Here is a 14,833-nt window from a genome sequence, read left to right as displayed (position 1 = left end):
TTGTGAAAGGAATGCATACCAACTCTTGCAAAGATCACAAGAAGGAAGAAGTACAATGAAGAATAAACATTTCAACATAGCAATGAAAATTCGGTTCAATTCCGCGCTGTCTACGCCTAACCGTTTCCCTACTGTCTGAGAAAACAAGTAGTGAGTCGCCCACGACACGCAGGTCACGACTCTCGAGCTCATGGACATGGCGGAGATACCGGACAAAGTGACAGTGCTCTTCTCCCTTAAAGTAGGCGTTACCACGCTTCAGCTCCCCGGGAGGACGGGTAAACAGGCAGTGAACTATGGCGACATCTGCTGGAACATCAGTCAGGATATGTTCGAAGAAGTGAGTACCGAAAGAGGACAGTCTTTCAGCAGAGGACGACTTCAAATTCCGCCAATGATGTCGCTCGCGGTATGCTTTATTGGGCGCAGCATCGTGCGACCTTAGCCCAATGGTATTCATAACGCTAACATTCCCACGATGTCTCTACGCTCGCTAAGGTCGGTAACACGCTGGGCACACCAACCGTCCACAATATTGCTATTACTCCTACCATGTATTTATCTATTTACCTTTGGCATACATGATCCGACAATTTATACTATATTTAGCAGTGGTATCATAAATCATAATATGTGAGCAAAATAAGAGAAAAAAAAACGAAAACATCACAATCCAACAAACTGCAATGAGACACGTAGCGCAAAATGAAATCAATTATTTCAAAAACGTGTTTACAAGGGCGGCATTTTTATAATTTCAATTTTTACGGAGGCAGCTCGCGAGCTGACGTAAAAATTTTCCGCCCTCCATTTTAAGGCGAAAGCTTTTAATGGCTCATGCTCGCGGCCACGATTGGGGCCGTCCATCCGTAACGCTTTAGTTTGATGACGTCATCAGTAGTGTATGTCGAACCTTGAAATAAATGTTGACGTCATCAGTGGTGCAGTATGTCGTGTCTTGAAATTGATGACATCACCAGCGGTGGAGTAATCGTGCCTTGAAATGAGTGTGACTATGACGTCATCACACGATGACGTCTCTACTAGTGACGCCATCAGGTGATTCATGAGACTACGAAATTTTCGAGAATAAGTTGGCTGCCGCTAATGCAGGACAGAGTAAATTGAATGTAAGCAGGATGCACTGCAGCTGGAGTGGACGCGGACGTGCTATTGATGATGATGGTGACTACAAAGATTAACTTAGTTTTCTTTTCTCCTGCAATCGACGCGGATGTCGAACAATTTTGTCCTCCCGCCAGACGTGCAAGGACCGACCTACAGCAGAGTTTGTCGACAAAGACATCGTCATGATGATCAAGCCACAGAGCATCGAGTTTCAGCCCGTGATCGTCTACGACGACCAAAATACTATGGAAACCAAGGTAAGCAGTACCTCTCCCTTTGGTAATCACTTTGCCTTGGAATGGAACTGCTGCCACGCAGAGAATTTCGCTTTGCGACTGGGACATGTTTAGCCCGTCACCTGTTTGTCGTCACGCAGAGCTTCCAATGCCTAAACGCAATGCAAACCTCACGCGTATTGTCTTCGAAATCAATTTCAAATATTATTGCGCAAAAAAAAGTTTACGTAGAGGCCAGGAGAAAAGCTGTCAGAACAGCTTCAGGAGCCCTGACTTTCTACCGCACGGGGCAACTGAGGAGCGTGCGGCTAGGGGAAAACCGTATAATATGACGAGAAACATGCGTGATTCATGGAACATCGTTTAAAAAAGGAACATTATAAGGCAAGAAAAGTGAAGTCGCTATGTTACATCATTCTACAAACAATGCGCGGTTCTCTTGGCGAAATACGATAGATTTCGATTTCTTGAATTATTAGATTTATATAGGTAACTGGAATTTCACCATCAGATTACCTTCTTTTTTTGTACATTTGGCTACATGTCACATTTCAGGATGGTGTACAATTTAAGCAGGAAAGTTTTCTTAGCGTACGAGGCTTGTTATGACATCATTATTTTGAATACACCAAGTTTATACATGTGGCATAGCTTGTAATCACACATTGATGAAACAGAAATTATGTCGTGCTTCATAAACTTCCTGCTGTGTGAAAACGATATGGAACTTTACACGCAAGGCGTAATGCTCTTTTTCGTAACACAACAAGTTTGCTCATGTTTCCAGCTGTTATTGCTGACCAGACAAGAAACGCGTGACTTAATAGAGAGAATAAAGAATTATATATGGGAATGTCAACAGAGGCAGAGAAGAAGTAGCATTGGCGGCTATATGCCGATCGCCCCTGACAGTTTATTAATAGTGTCGCTCACGTGATCACCCATGTCATGTTCTGTGAAAAGTACGCTCCGAGTGATTTAAACTTTTCAACCACTTCAAAGTCTGAGGTATTTAACATAATATGGCACAATTGCACATGTGCGAGGTGGGGGTGAAAACTTTTGTTTTATTATTGCTTAGTCTTAAGCAGTTCATTTGAGCCCATGCATTACTTTTGGACAGCGTAAGACTACCCAAATCGGCACCATGATCTACCAAACGAAGTAGTTTCATCAACATAAATTATGCATTAGGCGATTTCATTTATGCAGTCTGTCTCATTAATGTCGAGGATGAATAGAAACGGTCCCAAAATGCTTCCCTGAGGAGCACCTGTTTTGATGCATTTTAACGATGAATGTTCTCCTCCCATGGTGACAAATTGAGAAGGAGGCTTCAAGTATGACTTAATAATTTGCGTGCGATATCTCCTACGCCATAGTGATGAAGTTTTTCAAGTAGAATGCTATGATTAATTAAGTCAAAGGCTTTTGAAAAATAAAGAAAAAGCGCAAGTATCATATTTCTGCATTCAGAGTTTTCCAAGATGTATTCCTTTTGGTCAAGTAATGCGAGTTCAGTAGATTTGTTTTTGCAGAAACCATACTGTGAAGAATTTGTCAAGTTAAAGTGGTCAGTGAAAGAAGTCAGGCTTTTCAAAATTATTATCTCTAAACCTTTGGAAAGCACAGTTAGGATCAATATAGGACAGTAGTTGGACATGTCATTTCTATCACCCTTTTTAAATACAGCAGTTACCTTTGCTGTTTGCATCTTTCGGACAAAAATTCCTGTAGACCAACAAATATTGAAAATATGTGTAAGACAAGGTGCTAGTAGATCGACTACGTGCTTTGCAGGTTTCATTTGAATATTGCCCTCATCTACGGATTTACTATTCTTCAGGGCTGCCCAATTTTATTACTCTAAGTCAGAGTTTAGACTGCATTTCACTCTGGCAGGTATTCAAAAATAAATTGGGCAGCCTAATTGATCAATACATCCCAACAAAACTTCTTTCTGGTAAGCGGCGTCGCGACAAACCATGGATCACGCGACAAATCAGACGGCTTGTCAGGAAAAAACATCGCCTTCTTCAATCGTATAAAAAGAATCGTTGCCCTGCTGTATTGCAGTCAATTCGGGCCCTTGGCAGTACACTAAAAACTGAAATTAAAGCTCATAAGGATAACTTCTTTAATAATCTGGGTTCTAAACTGCGTAGTAATCCCAAGGAATTGTGGACGTTTCCGAAACACAACGGACGCGAACCAGTCGGAATCCCAAACTTAGACGTTGATGGTGACCTTGTTAGTACTAATGGTGATAAAGCCTGCCGCTTTAATGCATATTTTCAGTCTGCCTTTGCGCCAGCGTACATCGGTGAACTTCCGAACACTCGTGAATCTATTACAGAAACCATGCCTGAAATTGTTTTTACTTATCAGGGTGTTTCAAAACTGCTTAATAACATCAGGGCCACCTCCGCCAGCGGCCCTGATGGTGTACCTACCTTTGTTTTAAAATCATGTGCGAACAAAATTGCTCATTATTTAGTCACCTTGTTCCAAACATCGCTTAACTCGGCATGTTTGCCAAATGACTGGAAAAATGCTAATGTTGTCCCAGTGCATAAAAGCGGTTCGAAAATGTCTGTTGTTAATTACCGACCCAGTTCTCTGACTAGCGTGTGTTGTAAAACATCGGAACATATAATTTACAGTGCAGTCATGAAACACCTTGACTCTCATGACTTCTTTACGCCAGTTCAGCATGGCTTTAGAATGGGTTTTTCCTGTACCACCAAGTTACTTGAGTTCAGTAATGATCTGTTTTCCTCTTTTGACCACGGATATCAAATTGATTGTGTATTTCTGGATTTTAAAAAAGCCTTTGATTCTGCACCTCATGTGCTATTATTACATAAGTTACGTTGCCTTGGTCTGCATCCCAATATCCTCGACTGGCTTCATTCATATCTCCAGGACCGCATGCAGCGTGTTGTAATTAACGGTTGTAACTCCGATTCCGTAAACGTCTCCTCAGGTGTGCCCCAGGGGTCTGTCCTTGGACCCCTTCTTTTTCTCATTTTTATTAATGATACTGTTCTTGAACTCACCTGCCAAGTTCGGCTATATGCTGATGACTGTGTGCTTTACCATGTTGTGGAAAGTTCTTCTGACGCATTAAACTTCAGCGAGACTTAAATTTTATCCAGCACTGGTGCTCAAAATGGCAAATGTCTTTGAACATTTCAAAATGCAAGCTTGTCTCGTTCACTCGTAAGCGTTCCCCTCTACCGACCTGCTACTCAATAAATAATGTTCCCCTGCAAAAAGTTTCTGAATATAAGTATCTCGGCGTATATTTCACATCTAACCTTACGTGGACGAGACAAGTTGAGCATATTACATCGAAAGCCTGCAGAATGTTTAATTTTTTAAAGCGTAATTTCAGCAAAACGCAGTCAAATGTCAAGCAGCTTCTGTATTTCACTTACCTAAGGCCAATTCTTGAATATGCATGCCCTGTATGGGATCCCCAGTTTATTTACTTATCAGACATGCTCGAACGCGTCCAAAATAATGCTGCCAGATTTGTGTCTAATAATTATAATTTTTCATCTAGTGTCACGTCTATTAAACATTATCTTGGTTGGGAATCTTTAGCTCACCGCAGAAAACATTTCAGACTGCAGATCATGTATCGCATTTATTTTGGAAAGTTCAGCATTGACAAAGACCGGTACCTGCTTCAACCTCACTTTTTGTCTAGACGACTTGATCATCAGTGGAAGATCCGCGAAATAAAATGCCGGACAGATGTGTATAAAACCTCGTTTTTTCCACTGACGATCAATGAGTGGAACCGGCGGCCAGCTGGCATCACTGAGTGTTGCACTGAAAATTTATTTCGGGCTCTTTTATCGGATGTGTGACGTGCCGCCCAGTTCTCTTGCGTGTGTTTCCTTCATTACTTTGTTTTTTGAGTGTTTTCATCACTTTGTTCGTCACGCAGTTGCCCCCTTTAGATGCATGTTTTTCATTCCGCATTATCACTTGTGTCCTGTTATTTTCTTCATTTTTATGTATTTTATCACTGGCGTTCCCAGCAAGATTACTTGTGATCTCCCCCCCCCCCCCCTGCAATAATGCCTTCGGGCGCTGCAGGAACTTGTAATAAATAAATAAATAAATAAATAAATAAAGGGCTAAAAATGTCGCTATGCCCTCACTATTTGAGACTGGCTCTAAAATATGGTTGAGTTACTTCGGTCATTTATATTTTAAGTCAGAGCTGTAGGTGGTAGCGTCACTGACTTAAAGAAGTCATTGAACGCGTTGGCTAACTGAGCGCCTTGAATTTCTATACCATGTTTAACAATTTTAATTACAGATTCTGATGCACTATTAAATACACCTCACAAGCATTGTCTATGCGTCTCTGTGTAGAGTTAAACAGGTTAGAATAATATTGCTTTTTTTTTTTGTATTACAAAAGGGTGAGGTAACAAAATTTCAGCGTTTTTGTATTCTTTTAACACTTCAGGGGATTTGCTGACTATAAGTGATATGAACAGTTGATCCCGCTTTTTTATAAGTTTGAGGCTTTCTTCATTTACCCATGGTTTCCGACTTTTTTTGCATGTTTTAAATGTCTTGAGCGGAAAACAAGCAAAGTATATTTCAGATAACTTTTCCATAAATAGATCATATGCCAAATTGGGGTCATATGGCAAATTACGGCTGTGATAGGAATGCAGATAAAAGCAGACAGAAGCACGCAGTGTCTTCAGTCTCCAGAGTAATTCACTACGCGTGCGCTATATTTAGTAAACACGTTAGGTCAGATCTGCTGCCCATAAAATATTTCTTAGTATACACATCTTTTTTTTTTTCTGTGATAATACCGATACTACGGATGGAGCGAGCGATTTGGTTAATCTTTATCCTTTCTACTTGGCATTGAAACTCGACAACTGAAACCATATACACAAACATAAGGAAACCGCGCTGCCTTCGCTGCCCTTTTCGTATTTACGTTCATTTTTTTTTTTTCAGATAAATTGGTAATCAAATGTGCACACAAAATTGAGTTATGCGCGCTATATCATGTCTCGAAGACAGCATTCAGATTGTTTTTTGTCTTTGCGCATGCAACCCACAAAGCTAACTATGTTTAAGCGGGGGGGGGGGGGGGAGGGGTTGTGTTGTTTAACGTCCCAAAGCGACTCAGACTATGAGAGATGCCGTAGTGTAGGGCTCCGGAACTTTGGACCACCTGGGGATCTTTAACGTGCACTGACATCGCACAGCACACGGGCGCCTTGCTTTTCGCCTCCATCGAAAAGCGGCCGCCGAGGTCGGGATTCGATCCCGCGTTCTTGGGAACAGTAGTCGAACAAGGCTAACTATGTATAGGCTGCCATATACAAAAGTAGTTTAATGGACTGCCGCGACGCAAACCCACCAGAGTTAGCGGACTGTAACAGTGTGCGTCTCAAAGCAAATTCTTGAGGCTGTGGGTACATTTTGCCCAGCACGCCGATGTCACTCCCAAAGCATGATCATACCATAGCGCACCTCAGCTGTGAAATATAAGAGAATAAGGAGCTCGTTAAGAGGTCAGAAGGAGGAGGCGGACATTGATGTGGTTTCGGTTCCCCTAAAGGAACTAGTTAGACTTCTGACTCCCAGTCTCCCCCCTCACCTCCGTCTTTACGACCTTGCTAATGTTAAGCCCAGCTGGCGGTATATCACAGCGGATTTTTTGGAAGCAAGCAGAGCGTCCTTTATGTACCGCTTCGCCAGGGGAGTCCTCCCCATTAAGGCCCCGGCGTTCACACGGACCAGCTTGCGACCAACTTGTCCAACTTGTGGTGGTAGAGAGGACACTGTGCACATATTCTCGCAGTGTCTCCTTCCTGAAGCGCTTCTCCGTCATGTAGCTAACCTCTTCTAGCTTCCAGGTATACCGTACCAGACCGTGCAATACCTGAACCTGTTGCCAGGCGTGGCCGTTAACCAGTTCGTCCTCCTGCTCGTGGAGGGCGCGTACCAAGTATGGTTGGCACGCTGCGCGGCCCCATACAACAGCAGAGCTCCGGGCCTGCATGAAGTAATTGCAAAAGTACGGAAAGAGGTCTGGTTCTGCCTGCAGCGGGAACGTCGCATCCTTGGCGAGCAGAGGTTCTCGAAGGTTTGGTGCGGGCCGTCTGTGATTTTCTCGGTTAAGGGTGGAACATTCTCTGTGTCACTATGATTTTATCACAGGGATTGGTTGTCCTTAGTGACACTCGTGTGTTCATGAAGGTTCGCCTCGTTGGCTCGATGCCACGATGGCGCTGCAGGCCGTCTTTGCGTCTGATGACACTCACTCCTGTGAGGGCATCACGCGGCGGCCCCCTTGTCCGGGTAGGACCCTCACCTCGAACTAAAAAACTCTCCCAGACCCCACTTGGCCCTGGGGGGGGACCTTGCCGGAGGTGTTGAATGGATGATGATGGGTTGATGAGTTATGTGTGACTCTGGGGCACGGCACCTTCGGGTGTCAATCCCCCTCCCCATCTGACAACGGCAAGGGAGCGAAAAGCCACTATAACCAAGGAAGAGCAACATATTTTCTTGCTTTCATGACGTTGATCAATGACAAAACAAAATTACAGGGGTGCACCTAAATCTCATTACGTCAGAAAATGCCAAAGCGTTCCGTGCTGTGTTCCTTTATAAGCTCGTCCCGCGTTTTGTTGCTTTTTTGACGTATAAAATTTCACGTTAACTTTTATTACTTGCTTCACTATCACTGATTCTCTATGATATGTTTTCTTATTTTTGCTTTTTTGTTTTATTAAAGTCTCATTTCACTACAATTGTTTTCTTTTTTACTTTTATTTATTTTTATCAGCTCTGAGCACTTGAGAAGGCCACGACATCCCCTAGTTAGATATGCAGAGAGGGACATAATTTGTAATCTTGTCACCATAATAATGTCATTGTTGTTATAAGGTAAGACATATGTAAGATTTTTCGTAAGTTCAGTTCCAAGCGCGTAAGTTCTATTGTAACGCTTCGCAGTCACTTTGATAGTTACTAACGCTATGCAACGCACACCCATGTGTGAAAAGAAGCATGTTTGAATCAGTTCCATAAATGTCATCTCTAAAAATAAGGCAGATCCTTCGGGTATACCTGACGTGATGTCAACCTCATGACACGGTTTCCCGTTAATGACGACGACCTGACACTTAAGACTGGAATATTCTCTATTTAATCTGAGAACCTTCTCCTTTCTCTTGTGACACGGTAATGCTTCAATAATAAAGTGTGTGGTCTGTAGCCTAAAAATACATATTCGAATAAACGCTCCTTATCCAGTGCTCCTTATGGGCAGGACATATAGCGTGAACAGAGGACAACCAATGGTCGCTCAGAATAACAAAGTGATTCCAATGGAAGGAAAGCGTAGCAGGGCGCAGCAGAAAGTTAGGTAAGAGGATAAGGTTAAGAAGTTCGGAAGGGTCAAGTGGGTCAGCTAGCACAGGACCGGTTAAATTGGAGAAGTATGGGAGACGCCTTCGCCCTGAAGTGGGTATAGTCCGGCTGATGATAATCCCATGCACTCGCTGTCATGCACAGATTCGGCATGCTGTGTGACATGCAAGTAACTGCTACAAAAGTCATGCTGTTGGAAATGTAATAATAAGTGTAGCCTGAGATGATTCATGATAGTATCACAAGCTCTAAACATTTGCACGTAGCACTAGTTGAATACACTTTCCGGAACCTGACGCATCCTTTGCGATTCATTCCTAGATTTCAGCTGCCTTTTCTTACCCCCTTACTCTACTGTCCTCCTTTTTTTTTTTCGAGGTATTTTTATCCTGTGCTGTTATTTCTCCTATTGCCGTTTCCCCATTGTAAGGTAATAGACAGTTGCTTTTAATTGGTCAAAATAACTGTCTTTTTCACCTATTACTCCACCGCATCCTATGAGAAAATAAAATAGATGTAAGCAAAAGTTTTACACACAGAGATAGACCTCAAAAGGAGAAATACATAACACATGAAAGGGACATGTAGGTCACCGCCGCTTGCGGCGGGCCTGCCATCGAATTTTTATCTGTTCTTGGCCGTCATTGCACCCGCCACCGCTTCGGTGGTGGACGACGGCTGCACGATTTCATTTCTTGAGAACCCAAGCAGATCATTATTCTCATCACAAAAATTGCCTAGCCTGCCTGTTCATCTTCGCCAGTGATTTTGCTGTCGCCACCAACGATGCAGGTTACGACTCCAAAAAGTTAGAAATAGATAACTATAAAGTGTTGATAGTTTGGTGAAACAAGCTACCAATAAGCAAAACTGGGAGGCAACATTGGGAATATTTTACTCCAGCGCATTCTATGAGAAAATAAAATGAATGTACGCAAAATAGCTCCGCATAACAGCGGCGGCGATGCTGTAAGCAATGTCACCGTTACCACTAGCAAGTTGTTGAACGTCAAGAGTAGCAGAAGCTAAAACATTATGCACAACTACATTTCGCACAGATCGCTGTGTAAAGACTATGATGCGAATTGTGTCTTTTATGTGCCATAGTGTTTATAATATCTATCGTCTTGTCAACGTATATACAGCTTAGGCTTGGCCAACTCAATGCACTATAACACACCGCGTCCCATAGAAGAACCAACTGACAAACTTCTCACCCTTCCCCGCCCTCCGCTTCCGCAAGTAGTGCTCTAATCATGACCAAACTCAATTCCTTTGATAAGGTGACGCTTCGCTATGGGTATTGACATTATGGTGTAGACCCTATTCACTATCAGGTTTAGCAGGCGGCGGTTGTGGCAGCCCTGTATTGCGGAGACGCCATAACGTTGGGCGGTTCAAAACATGTTGCGTTATGCGTTTCATGGTTGCCAGGAAGGCTGCAATGATGTCACGTGAATAAGCACTATAGCGGTTCCTGTGCCCGCTCCTCACGACGTCTTGTCCTTCATTGTCACTTTTGCACCGATATATTCGTGACACAATTCTTTCTTTCCTGCAGATGAACCTCGTGTTCGAGCGCGTTACGCGCAAGAAATTCGGCTGGTCGCTGCACTACATCGACAAGGACGACGTTTACAAGACGTGCACACCATACGGTGAAACGTGGCCGTATCCGCTCATTGTCTCTCACGTCAGCAAAGTCGCCAAAAGACACCGACGCCTCCAGATATCGTGATCGCACTGCACACTGCGCATATACGTGGATTCAGTTATATTGTTTTTGATCAATACACACATTATCTATATCAACACACACCAGTGTACAATACACGATGTATCTTGCACTGACTTCTACCCTTTTGCCGCACCTCATATCGTAAACAGCCTTTGTCGTATAACAGAGGAAATTAGAGCAAATAATATACATGTATGTATACAAGATATCTAATGGATTCAGTTATTATCTGTTATGTGCATTTTCGAGTCTACTGTGGTATCGTTGTCAATAGATTTGGTGTATTGAAATGTATATTGCTTCTATTATTTATGCGCATTTCTTTTGTTGTGTACGCGATGAGAGTTATACTGCCGTGGTCCTTTTCCCTTCTTTGTTCTGTGGAAATATTAAGCTTACCTTAACCTTGATGCTGGAAAAACACACCGCTTTCTATGTATACTTGGGGCACTTGGTGCTACTTCAAACTGCATTATGCAGCTTCTTGCCCAGTGTACCGTCCTCTCATTGTAATATGTGTGGGGAGAAATAAAGTTTCAAACTTCAAATAAGGCCATAATAAAGTGTTAACCATAGCTTCGCATCTGATTCTCCTTTGTGTGTTTCAAGGAGATTGATTAAACAATATTTCCCACTGCGAAATTTTATATTTATTGCCTATTCACCTAAATTGTGAAACGCGTGTTTTAGTGCATGAGTGGACTACTACTACCTCCTACATTCCTCTTACATGCACTTTTAGTAATATGTTCAAGGATACGTTTCACAATTTTGATTTCAAGAGATATCTTACTTTTCCTCAGTTTTGCCTTTCAGATCTGCCTAACCAGTTAAATGCAGCTACACTCTGTCCCGAGTCGCTGTGCCTTGAAGGTTGTCATTACTGTGGCTTTTAAGAAGAGAAGTAGCGAATTTCAATTCAAGTCACACTGTGTGCATTTGCCCGCGAATAAATTAGCATGCTTTTCGATATATCTGTAATTGTCCTCTGGCCCGGAAGTCAGGCTACACTCAGTGAAGCAGGAAAGGTATGGTGAAATTGCTAGTACCTATCCTTACCTCTGAAATGGGGTGACCGCGTGCAGTGAAAAGGGCCTCGTTTCAATGCGATCTAAACATTCATCCTATTCTTGCCGGAAGACTAAACTGTAACACACGTTGCAATTCAGAGGAAGGGCTTAAGACATGTAGCGAAATGATGACAGAAAATCTGAACCATTTACTGAAAGAAGTCTTGTGATTTACTAGGTGGCGCCACAAATTCGCCAGCGGAGAAAAACTCCATCTTGTTCAGATTGGCATAAATAATCGACCAAGTCGAAGCATGACAGGTTTCGTGACAGCTTCAGCCAAAGAGTCGCTCATATCGGTGAAAGCAACTTTAAGGCGTGTGCTCCATGTGCTATTATTACATAAGTTACGTTGTCTTGATCTGCATCCCAATATCATCGACTGGCTTCATATCTCCAGGACCGCATACAGCCTGTTGTAATTAATGGTTGTCACTCCGATTCCGGTAAACGTTTCATCAGGTGTGCCCCAGGGATCTGTCCTTGGACTCCTTCTTTTTCTCTTTTTTCTTAATGATATTGTTCTTGACCTCACCTGCCAAGTTCGGTTATGTGCTGACGACTGTGTGTTTTACCATGTTGTGGATCATCTACCAGGTCATCCACTCATCGCGGAGTAGATGACCTAGAGCGCTTGGCCAAAGAAGCTGTAGCGGGTCTCAGTAGGAAGTAGCTTCCGGGAGTAAAAAGACAATGGTCTCGCTCGGAGTTAATGTACTGCTGTAAGACTCTCCTATGGCTACGCTGGAGGCATCCACCATCATCTCGTAGGGGCGCGGATAGAGCGGAAGCACGGCGCTCGCGACTGCTTGTTTTACGGCCGTAAAGGTGGCCTAGGCTTCTAATGATCAAGAAATGGCGGAGGACGGGCCGGCAGTTGACCGGAAGAGGTCACTGAGCGGGCGAAGCAGCTCTGTACAGTGTGGGATGAAGCGCCTGGAAAAATTTACCAGCCCCAGGAATTGCCGTAATTAGGGCAGTGCTGTAAGCTGGGGATAATTTTTGATGGCCTGGGCCATGGACGCGAGAGAGCGGTACCTTCGGTCACACCCGCAACCGTTGAGAACACAACACCGCGGCGGGAATCGCGCACTGGTTGAGCAGTTCATTTTTCCCCCGTCTAAGCATCTACGGGCAAAACAGCAGCACTAGATGCAGCGGAGACGCCCACGCGCTGGACGATGGTCGTATAATGCCGAGCTGCAGCATGTGGTCAAACTCACTTTTGGCGATAGCGGGGCGGTCTCCAAACAAGCGGCCTGTTCGAGCAGCTGCGGGCGGACCTCGGGTGACGATATGGTGTGCCGCTGTATGTATCGACGCCTGAGTGAGGTTTCTTTGCTTGGTTAACTTCGGGAAATCCGCCAGCGCCTTTTCAAACTTGGAGGAAGGGATCAGCGTGCGGATGCCCATGGGAGCAAGGTCAGTCAAGACTCCCGAGATGTCGAGATGAGTCAGACTGACAGTAAGGCAACGACTCCGCATGCTGACGTCTAAGTCGAAGTATGAGAGGAAGACTCAGCCGATGACCGGGTAAACCCCGTCTGCGATGATGAATACCCATCGAAAAGTTCGGAGAAGCCCGAAGTCAACGGTGAGAGATCTTAGTCCATACGTGGCTATAGACGAGACGTTGGCAGCATGAATCGACTATTCTGATGACTTGGAATGATCAGCCTTAGTCGGTGGAACCACGCCGATTTCCACGCCCGTCTCTAAGGAACCATGTACCGGAGAATGCATCAGTCACCATAAATAGGCGGCTCGGAAGACTAGCGGGGTTATTCGCTGCCGTTAGTTATCCCGGCGGGCGTTTCCCGACCACGAACAGGGCGGTGTACACTTCGTGACCTGGTGTCGAAAACGCCGGTGGTACCAGCAGAGAGCCGGAGGGTTTGGACTCAGAGCTTGACGTGTGCGCAAAATAACGCGATGATCAAGGCCGGGTCTCCATGGGTACGCTGCGGAGTGCGGCGACTGAGGCGGCAAGCTCATTGAGACGTGCCGCCTGGCTCTCGCCTCATGAATGTTATCGGCGAGCTCAGCCAGGCGGTCGAAGGTGACGTCACTGGCCGCCGCAAGGGCGAGGCGGAAGGGCTGGGAAAATCATTGGAGTAAAATCTGTCGAAAGAACGCCGAGTTGTTGGACATCGCTCTCACCGCAAAGCTGACGCATCCAGCGCAGAAGCTGGGAAGGGCGGCGATCGCCAAGGTCTTGCTCGGTAAGGAGCTGCTGGCGGCGGGAGCGCTCCGACGGCATAAATCTTTCCAGCACCTTGGTTTTCAGGTGCTGATATGATGTATCACCCATGGGTGGAGAGAACGTCAAAGAGCTCGCCGGCAACGTCGGGAGGAAGGCTCGAGGCGAAAGTAGTATCGCGTCGCCTCCGAGCTGATGCGGGTGGGAGACGAACCTGCAGGGAGAAAGAAAGAAAGAAAGAAAGAAAGAAAGAAAGAAAGAAAGAAAGAAAGAAAGAAAGAAAGAAAGAAAGAAAGAAAGAAAGAAAGAAAGAAAGAAAGAAAGAAAGAAAGAAAGAAAGAAAGAAAGAAAGAAAGAAAGAAAGAAAGAAAGAAAGAAAGAAAGAAAGAAAGAAAGAGCTTCATTTTCCATGGCTGGTTCTAACGTTCTCCTAACAAATAGGAACTCATGAGAAATTCAATGCTTTGCACCTTAGCCTTTTTTAAACCAAAGGCTATTATTTGACTTTTCACATTTGCTTTTTTGCAAATATTTAAGAGTTTTCGCGCGATCGTTTATTGGGAGAATTCAGCATGTGATAACACCCCAAAAATTTCAGTGTACTTCTCAGTCAACTGATGTATGGTCAAATCAGAATGCAGTCATATTTCTCTTCTTCGCCCTGGTCACCCGTAAACTCCACAGCCAGTTTGACGGCTACGAAAGTAACAAATTGAGTATTAACCCCGGCCTAACCAGTCAAAACATATGTCGGCAAGGCTTAATTAAAGGCGGTCGTTAGATTTGTTTCGTTACCTAAAAAGCATTAAAGCACTGTTTCTGTCCCTGCTCAGGCGGGCAGACAATGCGGCAAAGGAGACAAGCTCTAACGGAGTTACAGTAGCTGGTGCAATGGACAGTAGGTTATTCTACGGGCGTTGATTGTGTAGTTGTTTTTTTGGTTTCTTTCAATTACGGCATGGTTGCTACCCTACGCGATGCCATCCAAATTTCAGAGACTCATGGCGTAGTAGGCTGTCTATTTCCAGTT

The 14,833-nt window shown here is 44.2% G+C and overlaps 1 protein-coding gene across 1 annotated transcript in view; it reads left to right on the top strand.

Annotated features, from left to right (window-relative positions):
- LOC146176805 (uncharacterized) overlaps nucleotides 1–14,833 on the top strand; it is a 66,082-nt gene that overhangs the window by 7,804 nt on the left and 43,445 nt on the right. The window contains exons 4-5 of the mRNA XM_084581397.1: nucleotides 173–340; nucleotides 1,263–1,385. Coding sequence (XP_084437523.1) covers nucleotides 173–340; nucleotides 1,263–1,385 — 291 coding nt within the window. The remainder of the gene's footprint in view (nucleotides 1–172; nucleotides 341–1,262; nucleotides 1,386–14,833) is intronic.

Source organism: Amblyomma maculatum, chromosome 10 (assembly GCF_055883805.1).
Source record: "Amblyomma maculatum isolate TAMU_Amacu chromosome 10, ASM5588380v1, whole genome shotgun sequence".
Lineage (NCBI taxonomy): Eukaryota > Metazoa > Arthropoda > Arachnida > Ixodida > Ixodidae > Amblyomma > Amblyomma maculatum.
This window is presented reverse-complemented; position numbering and strand designations above follow the sequence as displayed.